General features: G+C 43.3%; 2 protein-coding genes and 1 non-coding gene across 10 annotated transcripts; all 3 read right to left on the reverse strand.

Moving 5' to 3' along the window:
* Positions 1-438: 438 nt before the first annotated feature.
* Positions 439-6,882, reverse strand: RIT1 (Ras like without CAAX 1). Of its 3 annotated transcripts, none has more exons than XM_075176016.1 (6): positions 6,780-6,881; positions 6,573-6,703; positions 5,963-6,019; positions 4,917-4,990; positions 4,240-4,431; positions 439-3,169 (listed from the first exon to the last, which is right to left on the reverse strand). In XM_075176016.1, exons 2-6 carry the CDS (start codon positions 6,670-6,672, stop codon positions 2,939-2,941), a joined length of 654 nt encoding a protein of 217 aa, XP_075032117.1. In that variant the 5' UTR covers positions 6,673-6,703; positions 6,780-6,881; the 3' UTR covers positions 439-2,938. The 3 variants fall into 3 exon arrangements, with proteins under 3 accessions (XP_075032117.1, XP_075032118.1, XP_075032116.1); XM_075176017.1 differs by having other exon boundaries at positions 6,233-6,703; positions 6,780-6,857; XM_075176015.1 differs by having other exon boundaries at positions 6,573-6,882.
* Positions 6,883-7,116: 234 nt separating this feature from the next.
* On the reverse strand, positions 7,117-21,709 carry KHDC4 (KH domain containing 4, pre-mRNA splicing factor). Of its 6 annotated transcripts, none has more exons than XR_012677608.1 (14): positions 21,343-21,709; positions 20,973-21,210; positions 18,540-18,668; positions 18,202-18,281; positions 17,464-17,516; positions 16,430-16,593; positions 15,813-16,024; positions 15,161-15,221; positions 14,222-14,279; positions 13,754-14,007; positions 12,631-12,786; positions 11,518-11,602; positions 9,461-9,552; positions 7,117-8,507 (listed from the first exon to the last, which is right to left on the reverse strand). XR_012677608.1 is itself a non-coding variant. In XM_075176001.1 (14 exons), exons 1-14 carry the CDS (start codon positions 21,432-21,434, stop codon positions 8,308-8,310), a joined length of 1,896 nt encoding a protein of 631 aa, XP_075032102.1. In that variant the 5' UTR covers positions 21,435-21,500; the 3' UTR covers positions 7,117-8,307. The 6 variants fall into 6 exon arrangements, 4 of the variants coding, with proteins under 4 accessions (XP_075032102.1, XP_075032101.1, XP_075032103.1 ...); XR_012677609.1 differs by having other exon boundaries at positions 18,540-18,662; positions 21,343-21,500; XM_075176001.1 differs by having other exon boundaries at positions 11,518-11,630; positions 18,540-18,662; positions 21,343-21,500.
* Positions 16,124-16,252, reverse strand: LOC142073568 (small Cajal body-specific RNA 4). The gene has a single exon (XR_012670425.1).
* Positions 21,710-22,362: the final 653 nt, after the last annotated feature.

Consider the following 22,362-nt stretch of genomic DNA (forward strand, 5'->3'; position numbering starts at 1 on the left):
ACAAAATAGTAAAATGCAAACAACCAATGCCCAGAGAAACGGAGGCAGTGGCAAACACAAGGGATCACTTTGGCCAGTGCCCCGATACTCAAGTATCTGGGCAAAGATTTGGACACTTTCCTCATGCAGCTGCTATGGCCCCACTCATAACTAACCTGGAAAGTCAACAGGCCTTACGCAGAACATACAAAGGTAAAGTAATACAGTTGCATAATGTCCAGACCATGTTTAAATGAGTTAGCACCAGACTCGCATCACAGAATTTTTAAGCTTTGCCCCACTTAAACATAACATACCAACTCCTTTTTTTCGAGCAAGATAAGCATTTTCTAAAATAATTTACAAACACACCATGAGCTTTCCTCCATCAGCGCTCTCGGGCGGAACGGCCTTCTACCCATCATGCTAGACACCACAAATTAAAACATCAAATGCAAATGTTTGTATTAAAAATTATATATTGTGTCAAATAAAACAATAATTCTGTGTACAAATTTATACATGACAAAAATAAAACTCTTCTTGAATAACACTGTAAAAAAAGTGCTTGCTGCTGTTCTGATGTAATAATTCTATAAGCAACAGGCTCACAAAAGGCATTAGTAAACACTTAAATTGCATTGAAGGAATCACATAAGGCACAGACATCAGTTATTTAAAGGTGAAAAGAGTCCCATACAGCTTTCAATACTGCTGACAGATTACCTTTACATATTATCCAGAAACTCTGAATGTAGGAAGCCAACTAATATTTTATGTTAACTTACTGTATCAAGGAAAAGCACAAGGAAAACTTGTAATCGCAATCAGGCCCCTGTTCAGCATTTCCAGAAGGCTGGTCTGAAATAATTTTTAAGATGACAGGATCAGCGACTGCTTTTAGAGTAACTTCTCAGCTATTGCCTCCTCCTTCTTTTCAAGTTTTCTGCTAGATGGTTTTCCTAGGATTTTTATCTGAGTTATAGACAGCATTTAATCCAACAATGAACGATTAGTAGGGCTTACAGTCCTAAACCAGTAACTACTGAAAAGATGCACACAACTGCTCACACAGTTAAGGTAAAAGAGGTCTTAAATTCTAAAGAGTTCGAATTATTCCCAGCCTCTTTTTCAAACCACGTACGTGTGATTACTACCAGCGTAGCATAACACTGGAGCATGGGAAGGAAGCGAGAAACAGAAACCAATTTACATGTTTAAGCTTGGCCACAAACAAAATAAAAAAATGTACACTCCTCCCTCAAATTTCTTGTTATAAGTTTTTTTAAATCTTACACAAAGAAAATACTCTTAAAACCAAAAGGCACAGAATTTCCAGTCGTATCTTAAGCAATAAGGAGTTTAGCAAGAGAAAAAGCTTAAGTTTATATATTTGCTATCCTCGCTTCTTGTCCTAATCCTTTTACATATGAATTTTCAGTTTTGACTGCACTATCACATGCAGCACACTAAGACTGACATTACAGATCCGATTTTTGATCAGTAAGATTAACATAATTACTGACACCGATGACCGAAGAATAACAGAAGCTATACTACACTTAGTCTACTAAGCTCTTTCACTCTTAAACTGAAAGATTCTAGGCACTTAGTTCTCTGAGAAACTTGTTTTAACCACGTCTGAGTTACCTACCTATGATTTGTTCTATTATTAAAAAACAAAATCAAGAGGAACACCAGACATCTGTCTCTCTGCTGGACTTAAATTGTATGGAGGGTCTGCCTCAGAAGCACTTTTTTAACCAAATCATTCTTTACTGAGCATAAGAAAACTGTACCTGCACTGCCTGGACCGCCTGCATATGCAAGGCCAGGGCTGTGAGTATCTGTCAGGACTGTCACTGTGCCCAGCTCATTGCTTCCTTCCACTGCGCCGGCAATTCTACTTTTAAGATTGCATTGGAAGAATCTTACCAGTATTAGGGATATTAAATCTGGGCCCAGACACCTCAGTATCCATAATTTTCTCTACAAAGTAGTTACCATAGAATAATTTGAAATGACTATGTTAGAAACTTAACAAAGATACTGGCTCCTTTAAGACAAGAACATAAACGAATGTAAATAAATAAGCCAGCGCACCACTACAGCTATGATTTTTACCAAGCAAGTCAGAAAATTCAAAGCTGTGGTTTCTACAGCATCATTATATTACACATGCTATGGCAACACAGTAAATGCTATATACAGTAGGAAAATGCTACATATTCATGCACTGTTGCCAAGTTACAGCTGCCATAGGAACCATAATTTGCTTTTTCTGACTTGTTTAGAATCCCACCTGATTAACACGCTGATTCACTGATAATTTAGACAAACTTGTACAAGTATTCCACATTACTTTTGCAGGAAAAAATCTATTCAATGAGAACACAAGGACTCTAGCACAGCTCTGTTCAATGAAATCTATACACAGCCAAGGCTGCTAGTCATGACATACACTTTGTAAACTACTTTTCAGCACGACCTCGACAAGCCACCTCTCATGATCTGGGTTACTGTTCAGCAAAATATTACTGAGCAGCAAAATTTTCTTGTGCAAACGACTAGGAAAAAAAAAATTAAGTTAGGTTGGGTAGAACTTCAGTAATATTTTACACAATTCAGCTTCCAGTACGCAGTGACCGAAGACAAACATTCGAAAGTGCAGGGACATAAACCTATCAGCATTTGTAACCAACAATATACAAGCAACATTTGCTGGATCCAGTAAAAAAATGACAACAAACAAAAGTACAACTGTTACTGTGTCTTAAGTTAAATATCCAAAATTAAGGGAATATCATTCTAAATAAAAATAATTGGTAAAAGTTATGCATTCCCTCATAAAAGTCCCATCAGGTTTAAAACATGCTGTCAAAACGTTGTCACTAAACCGCTTTGGTTACAAATGGCTGTTCACAGGTTTTGTTTTATTTTGCAGAGGAATTCTCTCTGTTCAGGTGACTGAATCCTTCTTCCTTCTAAACGGTGACTTCAGTCTTTTCCACACGCTGTTTTTAGGTTTTGATTTTTTTTCCATTGCCATTACTGCTTCTTTTTCTTTCCTGCGGATTTCTCGCACAAGAGCATGAAATACATCATCAATATAATAACGGTATGCAGCTGATGTTTCAAAAAAAGGGCAGTTGAATTCTCGTGCTAAAGCAGAGCCTTCTTCTTTGGAGACCTGGAAAAAAAAGTTCACACTTGTCAAGAAAGCCAAACCCAAAAGTTTCTTTCTTTACCATTTCTTGTTCTGCTTGCTTTGTAATTGTGCATGCACCCTCCCAGTTCCAGAACAGCTCATTTCCACTGATCTCTAAATCTTTCTCTACAAACCTGTTTTTCCTTCTCTTTCACTCATTGCTCCTCTAGCAATGTAATCATCTGCAAGAGACTCTCTGGGCATTCACGAAACAACAAAGTCCTTTGAAAAACTATTCTTTTCTTGGAGCTTAATCTAGAAGTTGCCTAACATGAGCAGTCGTCAGCCCTAACACAAGCATTTGTCAGTTTGATAAGCTAAGGGTACTTCCTTCTCCTGCTGAAAATTAGTGTGTTTGTAAAGCTTCCCAGAACCAAGCAAAACCTTTCAAAAAGAAAAAATAAAACAAAAAAAAACCTAGCCTTGCCGAGGCCATAGAAAAGCAACACCCATCCTTTATCCTCTACTTTATATCTCTTAGCACGGGTGTTCTACCAGAGCTACCATAATTTTCCTGCTGCAATGCACACTGAAAATTCATCTAATTCCACGTATACAAACAGCACCTCTGGAACGTGTTTTCCAAAGTACGTGTCCTTCGGGTGAAGCTCTGCTTCAAACTGTTTTCCCACAGACGGTAGTTACTGTTTCCTTAAGCTGAAATTAATTTTCTTTTCTGTCCATTCTTACCCATGTTCTCCATTATTACGCATCCATTCTTAGCACACTAGCATCTGCAATTTGTACTAGTATCTGCAAGTGGTTTATGGAATGCTAAATCTCTATTAACAGTATCTCCTTTTAAGAATTAAAAAAAAGGAAAAGCCCAAGAGCAGCTGAAACTCAAAGCATTAACTTGAAGACTTTACTTTTGTGATTGCTATATGCATTTGGTTATTCAACGCATTGTGGGTTAAACAAGTACTTCTCTAATGTTAAACTTACTATATAGTAAACATGCAAAAAAATTAAGAAAGGGAGTATAACCTCTTGTATTACTGATTTTACAACAGAAATAGCTTGTAATTGTGGGCCTCTTTTGTGCCATTTACCTGCCGTAACTGTGTCAGATCAGATTTATTTCCCACCAGGACCACGGGAGTGTCATCAGTGCGTCGAACACGATAGATTAGCTGTTTGAACTCACGCACTTCATGGAAACTGCGCCGGTCTGTGATTGAATAACAGATGATAAATCCCTCGCCAGCCCTCATGTACTGGTCTCTCATGGCCGTAAACTCTGCCTAGAAACAGACAATTAAATTTCAATTGCACAAATACAATGACTTTCTAATTTGCCTAGAATGGGAAACACAATATGCATTCCAACAACAGCTGCATAGGAACTCTGTAAATAAGCTGGTCATCTATCTTCTTGTCCCGTTACATATAGGACAAGATATTGCATGTGTTTGGGATTAACACCAAGCTTCCCTCGCTATAGAAATCATACCAACATATCATTTATCAGCCAATACGTATTGCTTGTGGATCATGAACAGCAAGGTGCAATGGAGAAAACAGCGCATGAAACCAGAGTCCCTTCTGAGCTGCCTAAATATAGACAGTATGATACAGAAGCTATAAGCAACATGATGTTTAGAAGTAAGAGAGCTCAAAAACAATTCGGAAGAAAAGACAGGCATACTTTTTCAGGATTTCTGTCTCTACACCTGACTGTTACAGACTTCTTAACGTCCTCCCAATTCACTTATTATTGCTCACATACCTGTCCTGCTGTGTCCAAGATATCCAGATTGGCAGGTTCGTCATCAATGCGTATTCGTATTTTATAAGCGTCCTCTATGAATTCACGGCACGTCGGAAAGGACAAGATTGGAATACAATTGCTAGATTCATTAGTCATCAATTCACAAAGAGAATGTTACGCTAGAAGAACCTAATCTGGTAATATTACTATATTAAATTAGTCTGAACTTTGTTTAACAACAAATTAAATCTTTAATTGTTCTGGTGTGATTTAGTATCCTCCCAGCTGTTTGCTAAAATCATGCTATTGTACATGCTATTTCTGACAGACATGTGACCACATCCTATAAATTCAATTCTGGACACCTTGGTGGACAGCACAGAGTAAGAGCATTACATTTTTCTCAAAGCCAGAAAATACCCATGATTCAAGAGAAGAACTGGCCACCACCAACTGCCATTTTCTTAAAAGTAAGACAATAAATATTCTGTCCCTCTAAGTCAGCACTCCCACACTGCAACAGTCCACTTTCAACAAGAAGCTGGCTGTTTTTGCCACTTTTCTTTTGACAGTGTAACTGTTGGTTAAGGTTTCTCTTAAGAGATGCTGCAAAAGTTATGTAGCAATACAGTAAGGTGTTAAGCACTTTCACCCCTCCAAATTTCTAAAACACAGAGCACAATTTGGCCTGATAAATTAATAGCAGAGAGCTGATCTACAGCACGGAGACTAGATTTTTTGAATAGACAACTAATAATCACTTATCAGCAGTTTTTCATCCTTGTCGGCCAACATACAGACAAATTCAGATAGCGCATGGCCTGAACATATGTGATAGAAAAACCATTAAAGATCTAAAACTCAGGATATGTAACCCCGTCCTCACAGCAGTCTCAGAACACTTAATACCTTTAAATGACTAATCTAAGGGAGTTAAGTCCTCAATGTACAGCCAAATTTATAGCTTTCTTTGAATTGAGTACTTTAAAGCAATGGACCCCACAACAGCTTAACCTGCTAAGAGAGGGAGTGAACAGCAAAACGAAAAGAAAGATTTTTCTTACCAATTGTGGGATCATGATCCTCTGGAAACCGGTGACTGATGAACTGCATGGTCATGGCTGGAAACAAAAATCGGAGACACAATTGCACAAGTCTCGGTAAACATCTGCCACTTAAGCATTCGGTTCACAATGTGCTTGAGCACATTATTTCAGTAACAGCTAAAACGTAAAACTATACCCGGTGCAAGACTCGAAAGAAACATGGTAAACGAAATAAGTTAAATAAACACTGAGAACTACGCCCTTGTCCTCAACAAAGCGCTCCGTTACCAGTTTCAGAAACAAAGCTGGACACGGCCAAAACGCGGAAGACGATGACACAGGCGCTCCCGAGACACCCGGGGGGGGGGGGGGGGGGGGGGGCGACGGAATAGCGCCCAAACCCGGCTGTTTTGTTCAAGAAACACGTCCTCCCGCAGCTGCCGAGCAGAGCCCTCCGGCGCTCCTGCCACCAGCGCTACCTGCGGAGCCCCCGCGCCGCGCCGCGCAGCTGAGGGGAAAGCGGCGGGTCCGCCCGCGGCAGGAGAGAGGGTCTTCAGGGCCGCCCCCCGCGGTTCCCCCTCCGACGGCAGATCGGCCCCGCGGCCCCGTCCGGAGGAGCCGTACGCACCGCTCTTGCCGACGCCACCGGCGCCCAGCATCACTAGCTTGTACTCGCGGGACTGCCCCGAAGCGCCGCCGCCGCCGCCCGGGCGGGCTCCAGAATCCATCTCCGCAGCGCCGAAGAAGCCGCCGCCGCCGCTGAAGGAGAGAAAAGAGCGTGAGCAGCGGCAGCCCCTCGCCCGCGCTGCCCCGCCGCCACCCCCTTCCTCCTCACCGTCAGGCTCCTCCGCACCGCATCCGACCGGCCGCCGCTCCGGCCGCGCTCCGAGCCGAGGCAGAGGCACCAAAATGGCGGCGCGCCCTCCACAGCCAGCGAGCGCCCGGCGCCCCGCCCGCCCCGCGCGGAGGGAGGGGGGGCTCGGGCGCTGAGCGGAGGGGCGGGGCCAGGGCTAGGGCTGGGCGGAGCCAGCGCCGCCCGCCGCTCCCCTCCGCGCCGCGGGGCGGCGGGAGGGCGCGTGCCCCTGCAGCGCCCCGGGCCGAGGGCACCGAAGAACTCCCTACCGCGGCTGGTGGCTGAAGTCAAACCTCACCCACAAAAGCAGCAAGAAGCAGAGTATTTATACATTTATTTATAATGAAAGTATGGTTCTAATTATTTACAACACATAGTAAAGACAATGTTTGTACAAGTGAGCCAGCAAGGTCTTTCAGTGTGCAGCAGCGACACACGTCCCCATTTTTAAAACTATTTCTCCCCTTGGGAAAGCTGACCAGCACCTTGTCGCAGCCCCACTCTCCATACAAAAGAGTTCGTTCTGCAGCAGCCCTCCCCGCCAAGAAAGCCTGTGTCGCAGTTCATCTCCATAAACATCCAACAACTTATTCCCAGGTTCCACTTCTGCACTTCAGGGCAAGAGCAAGGCCAGTGCTGGGGTCCTGGCGCTGCGTGGACCCGGCTGCTGCCTGCCTTTTCTTTGTTAAACCACCGTGAAACAGAAGGGGTAGAATCAAGTAAGTGAACGAGTTAAGAGACGGGGCGAACCTCGCGAGAAGGAGTTCCGTCCGAACCGCTGAATGGGAACGAAATGCACAGGGGTGACTGGAGAACATTAAGTACCAGTGCTGCAGCGCCAAGTCCACCTGGCGATCAGCGGCAAGATGAACCCATCCAAAAACTAAGCATTCCCCCCGCCCCGACATTTGGCTAGAACGAGAAGTTGTGGGGTTAGTAAAACCACATTTTAAAGAAAAAACAGTGCTGAGTTACAGGAGATGCTTAAAATAAAAACAAATTACGAGTTTTAGGAAATGCGATCCTCAGTTTTTCAGAACTACTGTATATTCCTTTCCTTTGCTGAAAGTCCGAACATTGAAGCCGGGGTCACCATTAGCTCAACAGGACTGCAGGCACAGGCTGACAGCAGGAACACTCAATAAAATATGAACACCAGGCGCAGAATGAAGTCAGCATGACTGACTCTTTCCATTTTTAAGTTATCCTGGAAAAATGGGAAACGCGGACCGACAGGCTTCCCTAGTTTCTCTTTACAGTACTTCCCCCATTGTATAAGGGACTAGCCCTGTCAGGGTATTATTTCAAATATTTTTTTTTAATTGACAAATTCACTGCAGAAAGAAGGATTTTAAAAGTAATGGAGCCCTTTCAAGGGGGAATACTGAACTTTTAGCTTCTGCAAATGTAAAAACAATGCATATTTGCAAAGTTCATTCTTTAATATACATGCATTATTGCTAGAGGGGAAAAAAAAAAAAAAAGATGAATGAAAACTCTTCTGCAGCTTTTATGGTGCCATCCAAAATGGCATCTGTTGTTTAGCTCGCTGTTGTGAGGAAGGGTACTGGTATCCCAAACTCCATCCCTGTGAAAAAGTACTTGCGTTTTTATGGCCACCATGTTCCTCCTCTTCATCTGATGAATCTCCAGCATACGCCACTAATCCAAAGCCCTTTTCTGCAGTTTTCATCTTCTTAGCTTGATGATCTAGGAGGGGAAAACAAAACAATCCCCCCAACCCCCAAGAAGGAAAAAATAAAAATAAAGAGATAAAATGCCCCAAAATGAGTTAATAAAAAAAGATGTTAATTGTAAATCGTTAGTTGGACACCATTTTGAGGTCACAAGGCCAATGGTCATCCAAGGTCGAAGGCCACACGAAACAGCACCAGCAACAGCACATGTGATCCATCAGAACCATGTAAGAGAACAGAGAAAGAAGAAACAAACACACAAAAAAGGTAAAGTTAGCAAATGGGTCTAAGTGATGGCAATTTCACCGTTAAAGAGATAAATATGTAAAGAAAAGTAGAAATTTTGTTCAAAAGAAAGCTAACAGAAGAGCAATCTCTGGGACCAATACTGCAGAAAAACTAAGGTTAAACAGACTAACGTGATGTACCTGCAGACCTGAAAGGCACTGAACTACCAGGAGAATTAAAATGATTACGTTTTACCAAGTTGCAAATACTTGATGTATGAAAGCCCTACAAAACGATGAAATCTGACAGCACTTCTGTTGTTTGCAGACAAGGTGGACATAACTCATGTCTGTAAATACACACCTGAACCATAACTCCCACTGATACTCCTCAGTGCCTCTAGAGATAGCTGTTCACAATGTAAAGCCACATATCTGTGTTACAAAACAATCCCGTGAGATTCTGTGCCTCAGCTGGCTGATGGCTCAAAAATACCCATCTGTGGTCCTGCCCTTAATTACACTCTCCTCATTCATACAGGTATTTATTAAAGTTTTAAGAGAAGCAGCGAACATAAGTGATTTTAGAGCAGTGCAATACGACCTGCTTTTCACTTAAACAATGCGGTGTAAAGAACAGCCAAGAAAAATCACCGATTTAAATGAGTGCTAAGACCAGCACAAACTCATTTGGGAAAGGAAACTTGACTTAGAAGTGTATTTTATTCATTACACTCACCATGGTTGCCTGGTAAAGACCCCGCACCATTTCTTTCTTCAGATTCTGATTTCATCCCAGTGACAGGAAAAGCTGGCGGAGGCATCAACTGCCTATTTAAACCAATGCAAGCCCTTATTTTTTCTTTTTTCTTTTTTTTTTTTTTTAAAAACAAGCAAAGAGTCAAAGGTAATAGCAAACAAATTCATAACTCAGTCCTTGACCTGAGGAGTTTAACTTCTAATTGCCTGACTAATCTAGTGGCCTTCTATGATGGAGTGATTGCATCAGTGGACAAGGGAAGAGCAGCTGATGTCACCTACCTGGACTTCTGTAAGGCCTTCAATTCGGTCCCCTCCAACATTCTTACCTCTAAATCAGAGGGAAATAGATTTGATGGATGGACTATTAGATGGCTAAGGAATTGGCTGGATGGCCACATCCAAAGAGTTAGAGTCAATGGCTCAATGTTCAAGTGGCAACCAGTAACAAGTGGTGTCCCTCAAGGGCCCATACTGGGACCAATACTATTTAATGTCTTCATCAATGACATACACAGTGGCATCGAGTGCACCCTCCGCAAGTTTGCAGATGACACCAAGCTGAGTGGTGCGGTCGATACTCTAGAAGGAAGGGATGCCACCCAGAGGGACCCTGACAGGCTTGAGGAGTGGGCCCATGCAAATCTCATGAAGTTCAACAAGGCCAAGTGCTAGGTCCTGCACTTGGGTCAGAGCAATCCCCAGTATCAACACTGTCTGGGAGATGAAGAGATTGAGAGCAGCGCTGCGGAGAAGGACTTGGGGATACTGGTGGATGAGAAATTGGACACAAGCTGCTAACACGTGCTTGCAGCCCAGAAAGCCAATCATGTCCTGGGCTGCATCAAAAGCAGCGTGGCCAGCAGGTTGAGGGAAGTGATTCTCCCCCTCTACTCTGCTCTCTTGAGACCCCACCTGGAGCACTGCATCCAGCTCTGGGGACCCCAGCACAAGACACGGACCTGTTGGAGCAGGTCCGGAGGAGGCCACAAAAATGATCCGAGGGCTGGAACACCTCTCCTACGAAGAAAGGCTCAGAGAGTTGGAGTTGCCCAGTCTGGAGAAGAGCAGGCTTCGGGGAGACCTTATTATGGCCTTTCAGTACCTGAAGGAAGCTTATAAGAAAGATGGAGAGAGACTCTTTACCAAGGCCTATAGTGACAGGACAAGGCGTAATGGTTTTAAAAAAGAAGAGGGCAGACGTAGATTAGATGTAAGGAAGAAACTCTTTTCTGAATGGTGATGAGACACTGGAACAGGTTGCCCAGAGAAGTGGTAGATGCCCTGTCCCTGGAAGTGTTCAAGGACAGGTTGGACAAGGCTTTGAGCAACCTAGTAGATGATCTAGTAGAAGATGTCCCTCCCCATGACAGAGGGGGCGGACTAGATGATCTTTAAAGGTCCCTTCCAACCCAAACCATGCTATGAAATAAAGAGCAAGCCTGACAGTTTTGTGGCTCAATACACTGGAGTGCATATGGAAGAGCAGTGATGCCTTATGACTTCAAATAGCTAGGCTGAGTTTAGGACTACATACAAGATGTAGAACACAGAAAACTTTACCAAAACCCTTGATGACATATTTCATAATGATGCGAAAATAAAAGGGACTATCAAGTAAATCTTTCGCTGAAATTTCAGGCTGCAAAATTTCAAGTTTTCAACTTTTCCAGATATGTTTAAAATTGGAATAATTTAAAGTGTAAGTGCTAACCTATTTCACAAGAATACCCTGTCATCTCAAGAAGTTGGCAAAATACCACACCCAGACAAAGTAAGAGCATACAGACTTAGGGAGGAGTAGAAATTAAGCTATTTTCTTTATGTAGCGTCAAAAAGTAACCCTTGCATCCCTTCTCCTTAAAAACAAACAAACAAACACCCAAAACCCAACAAAAAACCACCCAACACAGAAAACCACCCACAACAAAACAAACAACCCCCTCCAGCCCCTAAGTTACAGAAGAGAACATGAAACACAGATCTGAAATAAGTTTTCCATCAGAAAAGACTGAACATAATTCTTTCATCACTCACCTGTCCCTCTCTCTCTCCTTTCCTGAGGAACTTGCTGGCTTCGATCCGGCTCCATCGATTTCACTCTGACTGGAGAAGCCTGTACCTAAATTAGTCATATGAATGGGTCCATGCTATGAGCAGAAAAACACACGGCATTAGCAAATCTACAACTACAACATAAGCTATAGCTCCTTAATGATAACGATAGGAAACCCAACTTTTCAGAGCATATTGCCAACTAGTAGAAGAAACCACTAATTGCCATTGACAAACAAAATGCTTTCTCCTAAAAATACTGAGGGTAATGTAGTAAGAAAGACGCCTGAGCACCAATATGGAAGACACCTCACCACCTACTCCACCTTTCCAGTAGTTCAGGACAGTAAAGATAGCTGCTTAGTTCACAGATCGACTTATTAGCTCCTCAGTAAGGTAATTCTGAAAACTGTATAGACCTCATGCCACAGTAAACTCTGCTCAGGATACTAATATTAGGTCTAACATATAGGTAGTTCCTTATTTTCTCTAGGCAAAGCTTTTATTAAGGGTTTCTGCCTGTGAGCAGGGGTGTATCATCACAGAAGCATTTGCAGAAACTTCCTTTTCTCACATACAAGTCTGAAGAACTCATCAAAAATTATTTTTATTAAAATCAACTGTTTAACATTTGCTATCTTAAAAAAAAAAATCAATCTCTTAAAACTAGGCTTCTTGAAATCCTCTCAAGTGTAACCTGCAAGAAAGGTAAATGGGAAAATCTGGAAGTTATTACCACATTTCCCTCCCACCCCTCAAACAAGCCCACTCAAAAGACCCAGAAAACCCCAATCAATCTCCCTTTACACTAACCAGTAACACGCTCTTGTCATCTCTTTGACCTGAACGCACTGCTATTTTTCACAAAAGATTGAGGGTATGGAAGGCAAGCTGCCAATGAATCAAGTCAGCCACAGTTTAAGAACAGTGCATCCACTCAAAGAAACCAAAGCGTGGTCTCGATGTTTTGTAACAATTGCTGCCATCTGCCAACGGTCTTGCATGACTGTTGTCAAATAAACTGTGCTAATAACAATCCCTCTCCAGCCAAGTTCCATTTTGGTGAATGAAGTAAAATTGCCGATTTTATTCCACCTGATATCCCAGCAGTCCTGACTCTCTCTCATCTGGTAGTTCCTCAGTGAAGCGTCTCTTTTGACCTTGGGGATGGGGTTGGACTTGTGGCTGTGTACCAGTCGGCACGGTTGTTTTTACTGGGGCAGCAGGAAGAAAAGGACCACTCAGTGGACTCTGGCATGCAGAAGTTGAAAACAAAACACAAGAAAATTTGATAATATGCTTATAAAGTATTAATTCAATGTACAGTTTCATACATAGGAGCAGAACACACAACTAGTTTCTCTTTGCAGAACCTAAGAGAAACCAAAAGATTAAAGATAAGACAAGTATTTCATTTATAGAATGCTCCCACCTCAAAATAATCACTATCTGTAACTCAAACTCATTGTACCTACATAGCTGTATCACAGCCTGTGACAACACTTTCCATAAACAAGTGACCACCCCTGCAAATATCCTTTATGTTAACAGGTGGAGGAGGGCAACGAAGCTGGTGAAGGGCCTGGAGCACAAGTCTTATGAGGAGCGGCTGAGGGAACTGGGGTTGTTTAGCCTGGAGAAGAGGAGGCTGAGGGGAGACCTCATCGCACTCTACAACTACCTGAAAGGAGGGTGTAGCGAGGTGGGTGTTGGTCTCTTCTCCCAAGTAACTAGCGATAGGACAAGAGGAAATGGCCTCAAGTTGTGCCAAGGGAGGTTTAGATTGAACATTAGGAAAAATTTCTTTACTGAAAGAGTGGTCAGGCCTTGGAACAGGCTGCCCAGGGAAGTGGTGGAGTCACCATCCCTGGAGGTATTTAAAAGACGTGTAGATGAGGCCCTTAGGGACATGGTGTAGTGGGCATGGTGGTGTTGGGTTGACGGTTGGACACGATGATCTTAGAGGTCTTTTCCAACCTGTATGATTCTATGATTCTATGATTCTCTGATTCTATGAGGTGGCTATGATATGACAAACGCAGTATGAAGCAACCGTACCAACAATTTAATTGCTTAGACAGAAGCATCAGCAAAGCAATAATCAAAAAAATGCCCTAAATAAGAATTATCCATCTGGAACTACTTTAAGTATTTTATTGTTAGCAAACAGCTTAGTAAGTTGACAACTATAGGGCAAGTAATTAATCTGTGGCAGTACCTGGCCAGTGCTGGCTGGAGGCTGTACTTGAGAGATTGGATACTGTGTCGGCACAGGCGGAACTCCTGTAGGTAGCGTTGTTAAGACGCCAGGTGCCAATGGCACTGCAGGCGGTACTATGCCTGGTACACCATATGGTGGCTGAACTGGTTGTTGAGGAGGGGGAACAACAGGATAACCAGACTGATACCCATTGGAAGGGTAATACGATGGCTGGGAAGGTACGCTATTTATAGCGGCAGGCTGTGTGAAGCCTGGTGAGAGAAAGGGGGAAAAAGGGTCATCTTCAATTCAGTTAGAGTCACAAAAACAGTGAATTTAATTACCAAATGTAAAAGAAGCTGGACTCCTTTTCAACTGAAGGACTTAACACAAAGACCTCCACAGGTAAATAAATTCCACAAAACTAACTGTAAGTACAGCTCTGCAGAATACAACTTCAAAGACTTCATTATTTCTAATGTTTACCTGCTAAGGGTACCGCAGTGGTTATCTGATTCACAAATCGGGAGTATTCAGCATGAACCTACAAAGGATTTTAGAAGATTAGACAACAAACATCTATTTACTATATTAATCTTTTGCAGGCAAAAGGCATCTTACCGTGCATCCCCATAGAACTGTAAGGGGACTTTGATTACAGAACATACTATGCACAAAGACAGCAATAATCCAAACATAAAAACTGAAAACATAAACCCACAGACCAAAACCACCACCAAAATCCCGCTAAATATCCCACTAATCCTGCTGGTCTCTGTGACAGATTTGTGTAAAATACAGGATAATCTTTCACAGGAAATAGAGAGTGGCAAACTAATTACTCTGGTAGAGACAAAAATACTCAAAGTCAAAGAATCTAAAAGCTTCCATACATTTTTCAAAAGAGACTTTGTAGCCCATACTCAATTATCGATACTAACAAAAAGACCGTCTCACAGGATTTTACTCTATTTGCATTCATATAAGAAAAGCTAAGACATTCATTTTCTATGTGTACATGCCAGAGATTTTCTAAAATTTTTTTGGTACAAAAATCACTTTAGGAAAGATAAAGCAGACAGCGTGGCTCTGGATAACTTTTAAAGCTAAAGCAAGGAAAGCTACAGCAACCAGAAAAAAGCAGGATTTCTTTATGTTTGCATACAGTCAGACAATTTCCACCCCCCGTTCTGCTCAGGAAGCATTTGCATTTTTTCCCCCAAAATTCCACTACTACAGCTCCATCCTGAGAAATGTTTATTCACTGTACAAAATCAGACAGTGGTACTTAGAAGGAAAAACCTATTAGCAAGTCAGAACACATCGACAGTTTTGCTGAGAGATTAAAAAAAAAAAAATCATTAGCCAGGCACACGCTAAAGCTACGACAGGCTCTGAAATCTCCTATTTTTAAGAGCTACTCACGGTTTGCAATAGATTCTCACACAGCTTTTTAGCAGCTGCCAAACCTTCTGGCTTTGGGTGACTGAAAACATATACAAAAAAAATACCTCGTAAGCACAAATGTTTCTGCCAAATTTGGGAGCTACTTCTTTCATCAGCAACCTGCTGTCAGATCTTATCCCTTTAATGAGCGATCAGTCACCTCAACAGGACTCTAGCAGCTCTGCAGTTATTTAGCACAATTGTGAACATCGCTTTGATGAGTATTTATCTTCTACGTGAAAATTCAGGTTAGTCTAAATACTGCAAGAAACAAGCACAGAACACTGACTTGATTGGTCAGTGCATTTTGTATTCCTCCTTCCATTTCATTCTTCCTTTAAAGCTCAACATCATAGCCCAAGCCCAAAAAGAACGCAGCTTTACTGTGTTCCCAATAAAAGCAGAATCTTATGGTTGAATATCACTTTATACCATATCGTCATATGGTTGGTATCTTTATCGCTTTAGAGACATCTCTATTAAAATAAAAGTCAGGTTCAATTGAGAACCTGATTTGCATTTTAAGTCAGTCAGAATTAAGAATTCCCCAAATTCTTAATTAAACATTAAGCTACATTCATGACTGGTCTCTGGGATTTTTATTTTTTTTTTTTTAAAACCCCCCTCATACCTGATGTAGATGTACATGGGTTCAAAAGCTTCTCTGCCCGATGCTGGTTCTATGCAACCCGAGCCTTTCCCACGAAGAAAGACTTTGGCACCCGTTTCAATCTGGATGTGCTGCAAGTAGGAGCAACCAGGCCCTTCCACCTTCTCCTTCACATTAAAAGTAGGTACAGCATGTTCCAGACCAACAAATAACTTGTCCTGAACATAATGCATCTGTAAATGTAACCATAAAAGGTTATTATTTCACTCTAAGAATTAGGATGCTCATTTCACTGAAGGCCAGAAATCTTATTTCTATGACGGTCTCAATAGTTGTGTTGGATGGCACAGTCAGTCCTTTGCTTTTCTGTAAGTAGGGCTGCTCTCTCCATCCCTTTTCTTTTAGGAGGCTGCTGTCATCTGAGTCTCACTCTTCAGACTCAGTCTGATTAGTCCTCCAGTTTTCACAAGACGCAAGGTGTTTCTTGACTTTTTTGGGTGTTTTTTTGGTTTAGTTTTTTTTTGTGTTTGGTGTTTTGTTTTGTTTTTTAATAAATAGCCCATTACATGTATACTTTGTAACAGGCAGATCTTGTAATCAGTGATATTCAATGAAAGTCACATAAATGAATTACTCACCCCTGACTGGAATGGAGGTTTTTGGCCAACTGCTGGAGACAACTGAGTAATAGGGGCTGGCTGGTGATAGACTGTAACTGTAGCTCCATTGAACGTTGGACTAGAACCTGTGGCTGCTTTCACTACTCCATTAGTAATTATCTCTTTAATTCGGTTAACAGCTCCTAGTTGACAGAATACGAAATTCATTTATATTTCAGCCCTTGTCAACTGCCCAGATTAACCAAATTGTGAAGTGACTAGATTACTTTCCCATAGATCTACAGGCAAAAAGATTGCATCTGATGGTGGGGTCCAATATTAGCATTCTGGGACTGGATCACAAAGGATGGCCACAAGCATCAGGGTTCTTTCTACACTCCCACTCTGATAAAGCTTAGGCTAATATATGCAGGTGGGAGGTTTTAGCCCACACATCTTAGCAAATGCTAGAAACATTTATATTAACCCTATATAGAATTTACATTTGCAAGAATGAGCAAACTAACACGTGAAAAATTGTTTACTGGCTGTGGAAATCAAGGTAGATACAAGTGGGCAGCTTCAAGTTTCAAGAGACATCTGAGGGCAAGCCCGTGAACTGATACACAGAACAAACAAACACCTAACAGTTCATAGTTTTCCTTCTTTTCCAGCAGGCAGAGGCAAGAGAGGAGTTCTTTGTTCTTCTAATGGAAATGTAGATATTTCACAAGAAATGTTCATATTTGTATATTAAAGGGAAGGTCTCCCTGTCACACACCTATTGTAACAAGATCTCAGCGTATTATCAGTGAATAAACTGATGTGTAAGAGCTGTACCTGTCTAAGAACCCTACCCACTCCGCCCACTTTCCTTGTAGTCTACCAAAAGTTTTGGTTTTGTGACTTACAGGATGCACTACACAGCAGCTTAGGTAGTTTTTGAGTTTTGGGTCTGTTATCAACACTGAGATGTTTATAGTACAAATCCATACTGGTCATAACAAAGCCCCTTAGTAAAACCCCTTTATCACAAATAACGAGAGAAAAAGCAGCATGCTTTGTACACTTACTGTCAACCAATTCCCGTGTCTGACCCTGGACATGAAGATACAAAGGACGATCTCTGGAAAGGAAATGTCAAAAATTCCATTAAACCCTCAGAGAACATAAAATAATGGATTCAATCTAATTATATTACAGTCAACTAGACGAAGTCTTCCATAAAGATTTGAAGTACTCTTCAAATAAGGAAGTAAATACATATTCATTGAATATCACAGTGCTCAGTAAGTAAAGCTTTGCACTGAAAACTAAAAAGATTCAGAAATTATTTACATGACGACTTATTAAAGTTGTATCACTGAAAACTTTAATTTGCTTGTCCACATGAAAGGTTAACTAACTAAAAGCACTGAGTCTATGAAGTATTAGCTCTCTTTGTAATTGGAAAGTTGACCATTCTCGGCAAAATGCACAAGAGATCCAGTAGAGTGTTCAGTCGGAAGAAGTTCAGCACAGTCTGATCTGTCACATTTGTGTTTGGTTTGTTGTTGGGGTTTTTTTTTTGGTGTTTTTTGTTGTTGTTGTTGGTTTGTTTTTTTAATTTCACCCTATCAACATTAACAAGGTAGGAAAGCAGCTATGCAGTCAGGACTATCATAAAGGTAAACATATTCGAAACACTCAATAGTCAATTCACTCTGGCACCCAAATGTGACACTGCTCATGAGAAACAAACCAAACAAAACCCCCATCACTTCGCCACCCAATGAGAAAAAAACCCAGAAACTCCAAAAAGAAATACAAACCCGGGTCCCACTTTTGCTTTCTCTTCTGCAGTCATGAATCTCCCTCGAGTAGAGACAGCTGCTCCACTCAGTCGACTTATCTACAAACAATTTGAAAAACCCAGTGACAAGTTTACCAATAATAAACAAACCACACACAAAAAACCCAAAGTGGTTTAAGCTATTTTGTTGTATAAAAACAAACCAATAAACTGCTAAACAAAGTGTCTTAGAAAACATGAGTTTTGTAAAAAGAGGAAATAACCACTGTATATAGTTTATTGCAAGCTCTCTTAACCTTACAAGCAGGTACAAATGTCCTGCCAAACTAACAAATCAGACGTAGATCCTGAACGTACCTCATCCTGAGTCTGTCCTCTCGTCAGAAGGTTTCTGCACGTGAGGGGGACATCATTGATTTCTACCTCTGCCACCACAAGGTCATCTTTGCTTTTACTTGTAGACGGACCTTTTCCCAGAGCCTGCAGCTTCAAAGACAACCGTTGCAAAAGACCAGCAATTGGAAAGCAGAGACAAATGATGTAACAAACAAATTGACCCTAGTACTCTAGAGGTGAGTATCCTTTTCATTCTCTGCTTTCAGCTGTTGAACCCAAAAGCTTTACAAATATTAGCGGAAAGCACATTATATCTACTACTTAATAATCTACCTCTTCACAACCTTGAGCCCAAATAAAAACACTAGTTTTATCTTCAGCACATTTTAATATAGTAAGTAGTTACTGTAAGTGGAGAAACAGATGTAGAACTAAGCAGTAAAGTTGCTCAAATGGAAATCAAGGCATCTTACACTTGAATTGGCATCTCTGACAGAAACTGTGAGACTAATAAAGCATATTATTAGCCAAACATCATACTTCTCTCAACTCCCCTTACATAGGCATAGAATTTAGAATTTCTGTTCAAGATCTAAACTCATCCACACTATGACTGCACTTCCCTCCCCCCTCCTTTTTTTAAACCAAGGGCATAATATTTTGTGTCAGTATCTAAAGGCTAAGAAAGAAAACGCCATGGATTCACAAACAGATTCAGAAGATATGGCAGAAGAGTTGGAGTTACGACAAAGACCTTATAGCTTTTTCCACGTATAGAGAGTTAGACAGCACATCCTCCTAAAAATTCTGAAATGCTTTTGGGGACATAAACATAAAACAAGACTCTATAAAAAGAGAACCTTCCCGTAACATCCAAAACGTATCTATCCACTCTCACAAATACCACATGAAGCATGGCACTTGCGTGAGAGCCAGAAGGCAGCTATGGAGGGACATACGTCTAATGCATTGTACATGCATTCTATTTCTCCATTCCTTCCACACTTTAAAAAAAAAAAAGTACATTCACTAACGTGCAGGCTTCTTAATTTCCATTTGCTCACAATCTGAAGTGCTGTCAGAGTTAATTAGTCTGGAAATGGCATCATTGAACATTTCCTAACAAAAGCAACGTATGCAATAAAAAAATAATCCCATTAGCAAATTAATTAATTGGTTAAGTGGTTCCCACAGCAATAAAATTTGTCACAGGATGCCAGAATGCCACCAGAGCTTATGGAAAAAACATAGATGGAAGAACGAGACATGTCAGTATCTTCCAGTTTGTACATGTCTCAAAGTGCCAGTTAGCAAACAGACTTCACTTCCATCTGGTATGACTAGGGAGGCTACCTGAAACCAAGCCACGTGTACTTCAACGCTGAAAATTTCACATCCTCAGGTGGATATTAAGTGTCAAGAAGCAGACATCACCATGCAGCAAACAATGTGTAAAGCCACCTAGGACTGCTGATAGCAACGATCAAAGAAACACTCGCTACCAAACCTCACATATTAAAAAGGCTGTAATGATCATTTCAGATACAGAACCTACAGAGAACCAATTACGGTGAATAGGTGGCAGGGCACATTTGTCACTCTTTCTCACATTATCTATGAATAAATCCAATGACAAAATGAGTACTCATTTTGATGCTGCCTCACAAGGCAAACCCTCAGAACATAACTGGCAGTCCCACTAATACTATGCATGTGAAAAAGAAGATACAATACGCTGTGAAAACATACTCTTCTTGTTAACTTTATACTTGCACAAGTTTGGAAGGAAACTTGAAACAGCCTTCTAAACTGGGCTCTAGCATAGGCTAATAACATGCAGAAAAGCAAGACTGTTCCTGTTACTGAAATTGGAAAACAGGCTTTAAGTTATACTTGTTTTAGAATAGAAAAGTTCAGTTGGAAGGGACCTACAATGATCTAGTCCAACTGCCTGACCACTTCAGGGCTGACCAAGGCTCAGGTCAGGGCTGACCAGAAGCTGACCAAGTTGTTTAGAACTTGGACATACGGCTCCTACTGATAACTTGTTTAAGCATGAAAATAATTTGGTGTCATATTTTAAACTGGCTGTTTTATACAGCAGTTTTTACATCAGCAGTACAACTTAGAGAATACTTCAGAAAAAAGTTTATCACCTTCCTACAGATCCCTTTGTTAAGCCTCATAGAAGAGTGGCAGGACTGATCTTACAGCTATGTCACTATTTTCTGTTATTCTGAAAAAAATTTTTGAAAAGGTTTTCCGGTTGTTTTTTGCTATATCCTACTTTACAAAGCAAACCTCCATCATTTCCCGTCTCATTGAGAGCTATTCCGAAAAATAACGGTCGCAGGTCTCCAGAAAACAGACGTGACACCCACCCTCGCCCATCGCCCCGGGGCCTGGCTGTCCCACCGGCACGGCTCGGCTCCCACCGCCCCTCCGGGCACCCACCTTGTCCGCCGTGCTGGGCGCCGGCTTCAGTTTCCCTTTGGCCATTAACATCGCGTTGATTTTCGCGGCCACGGCCGCGGCCGCATCCAGCGCTCCCGAGGGGGCTGCGGAGCTCTCGGAGCCCGCCACAGCGGAGCCGCCATCTCCGCCACCAGGAAAGGGGCGCCCGGGCAGCGGCGTCGTGCCAGGGAGAAGGAAGGCGGGGGACGGGCCGGGCTGGTCCCACTTACTGCGGCGCCTGGAAAAGAGAGAGGCCTCAGTCCCGGCCCGCTGCCTGGAGCTCCAGGACCTGCCGCGCCGCGGAACCGCCACATCGAGGCCCTTCGCCAGGGGCGCCCGAGGACCCGCCGCGCCCGCGGCCCTGCCTCACCCGCCAGCGGTCCCAGCGTCGCGCTGCCCTCCACCACCCGCTGACATGGCTCCGGCCCGGCTCCACCGCCTCCGCGCCAGCCGCAGCGTCATTTCCGGCCTCGAGGCCGCCTCGAAACGCCCCTTCCGGGCGTTGCCAAAGAGACGGCGCGGCTCGCGGGCAGCGTCCCCACAGGCGGGGGGGCCGGGGACCGGCACCGGCCAGGCGAGGAGGGCCGGGCCGGGGCGCGGTACCTGCCCCCGCTCTCCCAGCGGACGGCCCGCTCTGCGGCTGACCGCGGGAAACCGCCCACCGACCGCGCAGCACCGCGGCAAAGGCGGGGCGGGACAGGCCGGGGAGCGCCCGCACCGCGGGGCTGCCCGCGTGACGCCACGGAAGACGGCGGCTGCAGTCGAGCACGCGCGCTCGGGTCACTGCGGGCAGGGACTTCACGCATGCGCACTGTTGCCCCTAGCGGGCTGCCCGCCGGTACCCCAGCCGGGCGGCTGACGCATGCGCACCGCTGCCTGTCACATGCTGCCGCCGTCCGCCGCTCGCACACCGCTACTGCAGCCGGGCGGTTGACGCATGCGCGCTGCCCCCGCCGCCTTGGCGCGAGGCACACTCCGCGCTGCCCCTGCCCTGCTCTCGCCTCTAGGCCGCGGCCGGGCGGGGGAAGCTCGCGCCATGTTGAGCCCGAGGGCCGTGGACTCCTCTCTAAACTCTGCTCTAGCTCTGCCCCAGGGCCGGTGTCCAGGTGGAGAGGAAGGGGTGCTGGAGGGGCTGCACGGGTGCCTGGTCTCTCCCTCTCTGTTCGGCTTCACTTCCACAGTAGGGGTCACCATGAGTCACTAGGAGCAGATCTGTTTCGGACTTTCTGGGCTGGACCGAGAGGCTTTTGGAGGGTATTTGGGGGCACCTGGAGCATCTCTGGGCTCTTTGTTTCCGAGCAAAACTGATTTCCTGTCATAAAGGACATCCCATTTTCCTCCCTCCAGTTCAGTACGGAGTAGGACAGCAACATTTCCTTGGGAGAAGGAT

The sequence above is a fragment of the Calonectris borealis genome, chromosome 29 (assembly GCF_964195595.1).
Source record: "Calonectris borealis chromosome 29, bCalBor7.hap1.2, whole genome shotgun sequence".
NCBI classification, from domain to species: Eukaryota; Metazoa; Chordata; class Aves; order Procellariiformes; family Procellariidae; genus Calonectris; species Calonectris borealis.

Bases quoted from the DNA above. Each gene is read 5' to 3' on its own strand.
- RIT1 (XM_075176015.1), bottom strand. From the start codon at position 6,672: ATGGATTCTGGAGCCCGCCCGGGCGGCGGCGGCGGCGCTTCGGGGCAG. The intron at 6,020-6,572 runs GTGCGTACGGCT...TTTTGTTTCCAG, and splicing joins CGGTGGCGTCGGCAAGAGCG to CCATGACCATGCAGTTCATC. The intron at 4,432-4,916 runs GTATGTGAGCAA...GTCTGTTTCTAG, and splicing joins TCTTGGACACAGCAGGACAG to GCAGAGTTTACGGCCATGAG.
- KHDC4 (XM_075176000.1), bottom strand. From the start codon at position 21,434: ATGACGCTGCGGCTGGCGCGGAGGCGGTGGAGCCGGGCCGGAGCCATG. The intron at 21,211-21,342 runs GTGAGGCAGGGC...TCTCTTTTCCAG, and splicing joins GACGCTGGGACCGCTGGCGG to GCGCCGCAGTAAGTGGGACC. The intron at 12,787-13,753 runs GTACTGCCACAG...TCTGCATGCCAG, and splicing joins CTCCAGCCAGCACTGGCCAG to AGTCCACTGAGTGGTCCTTT.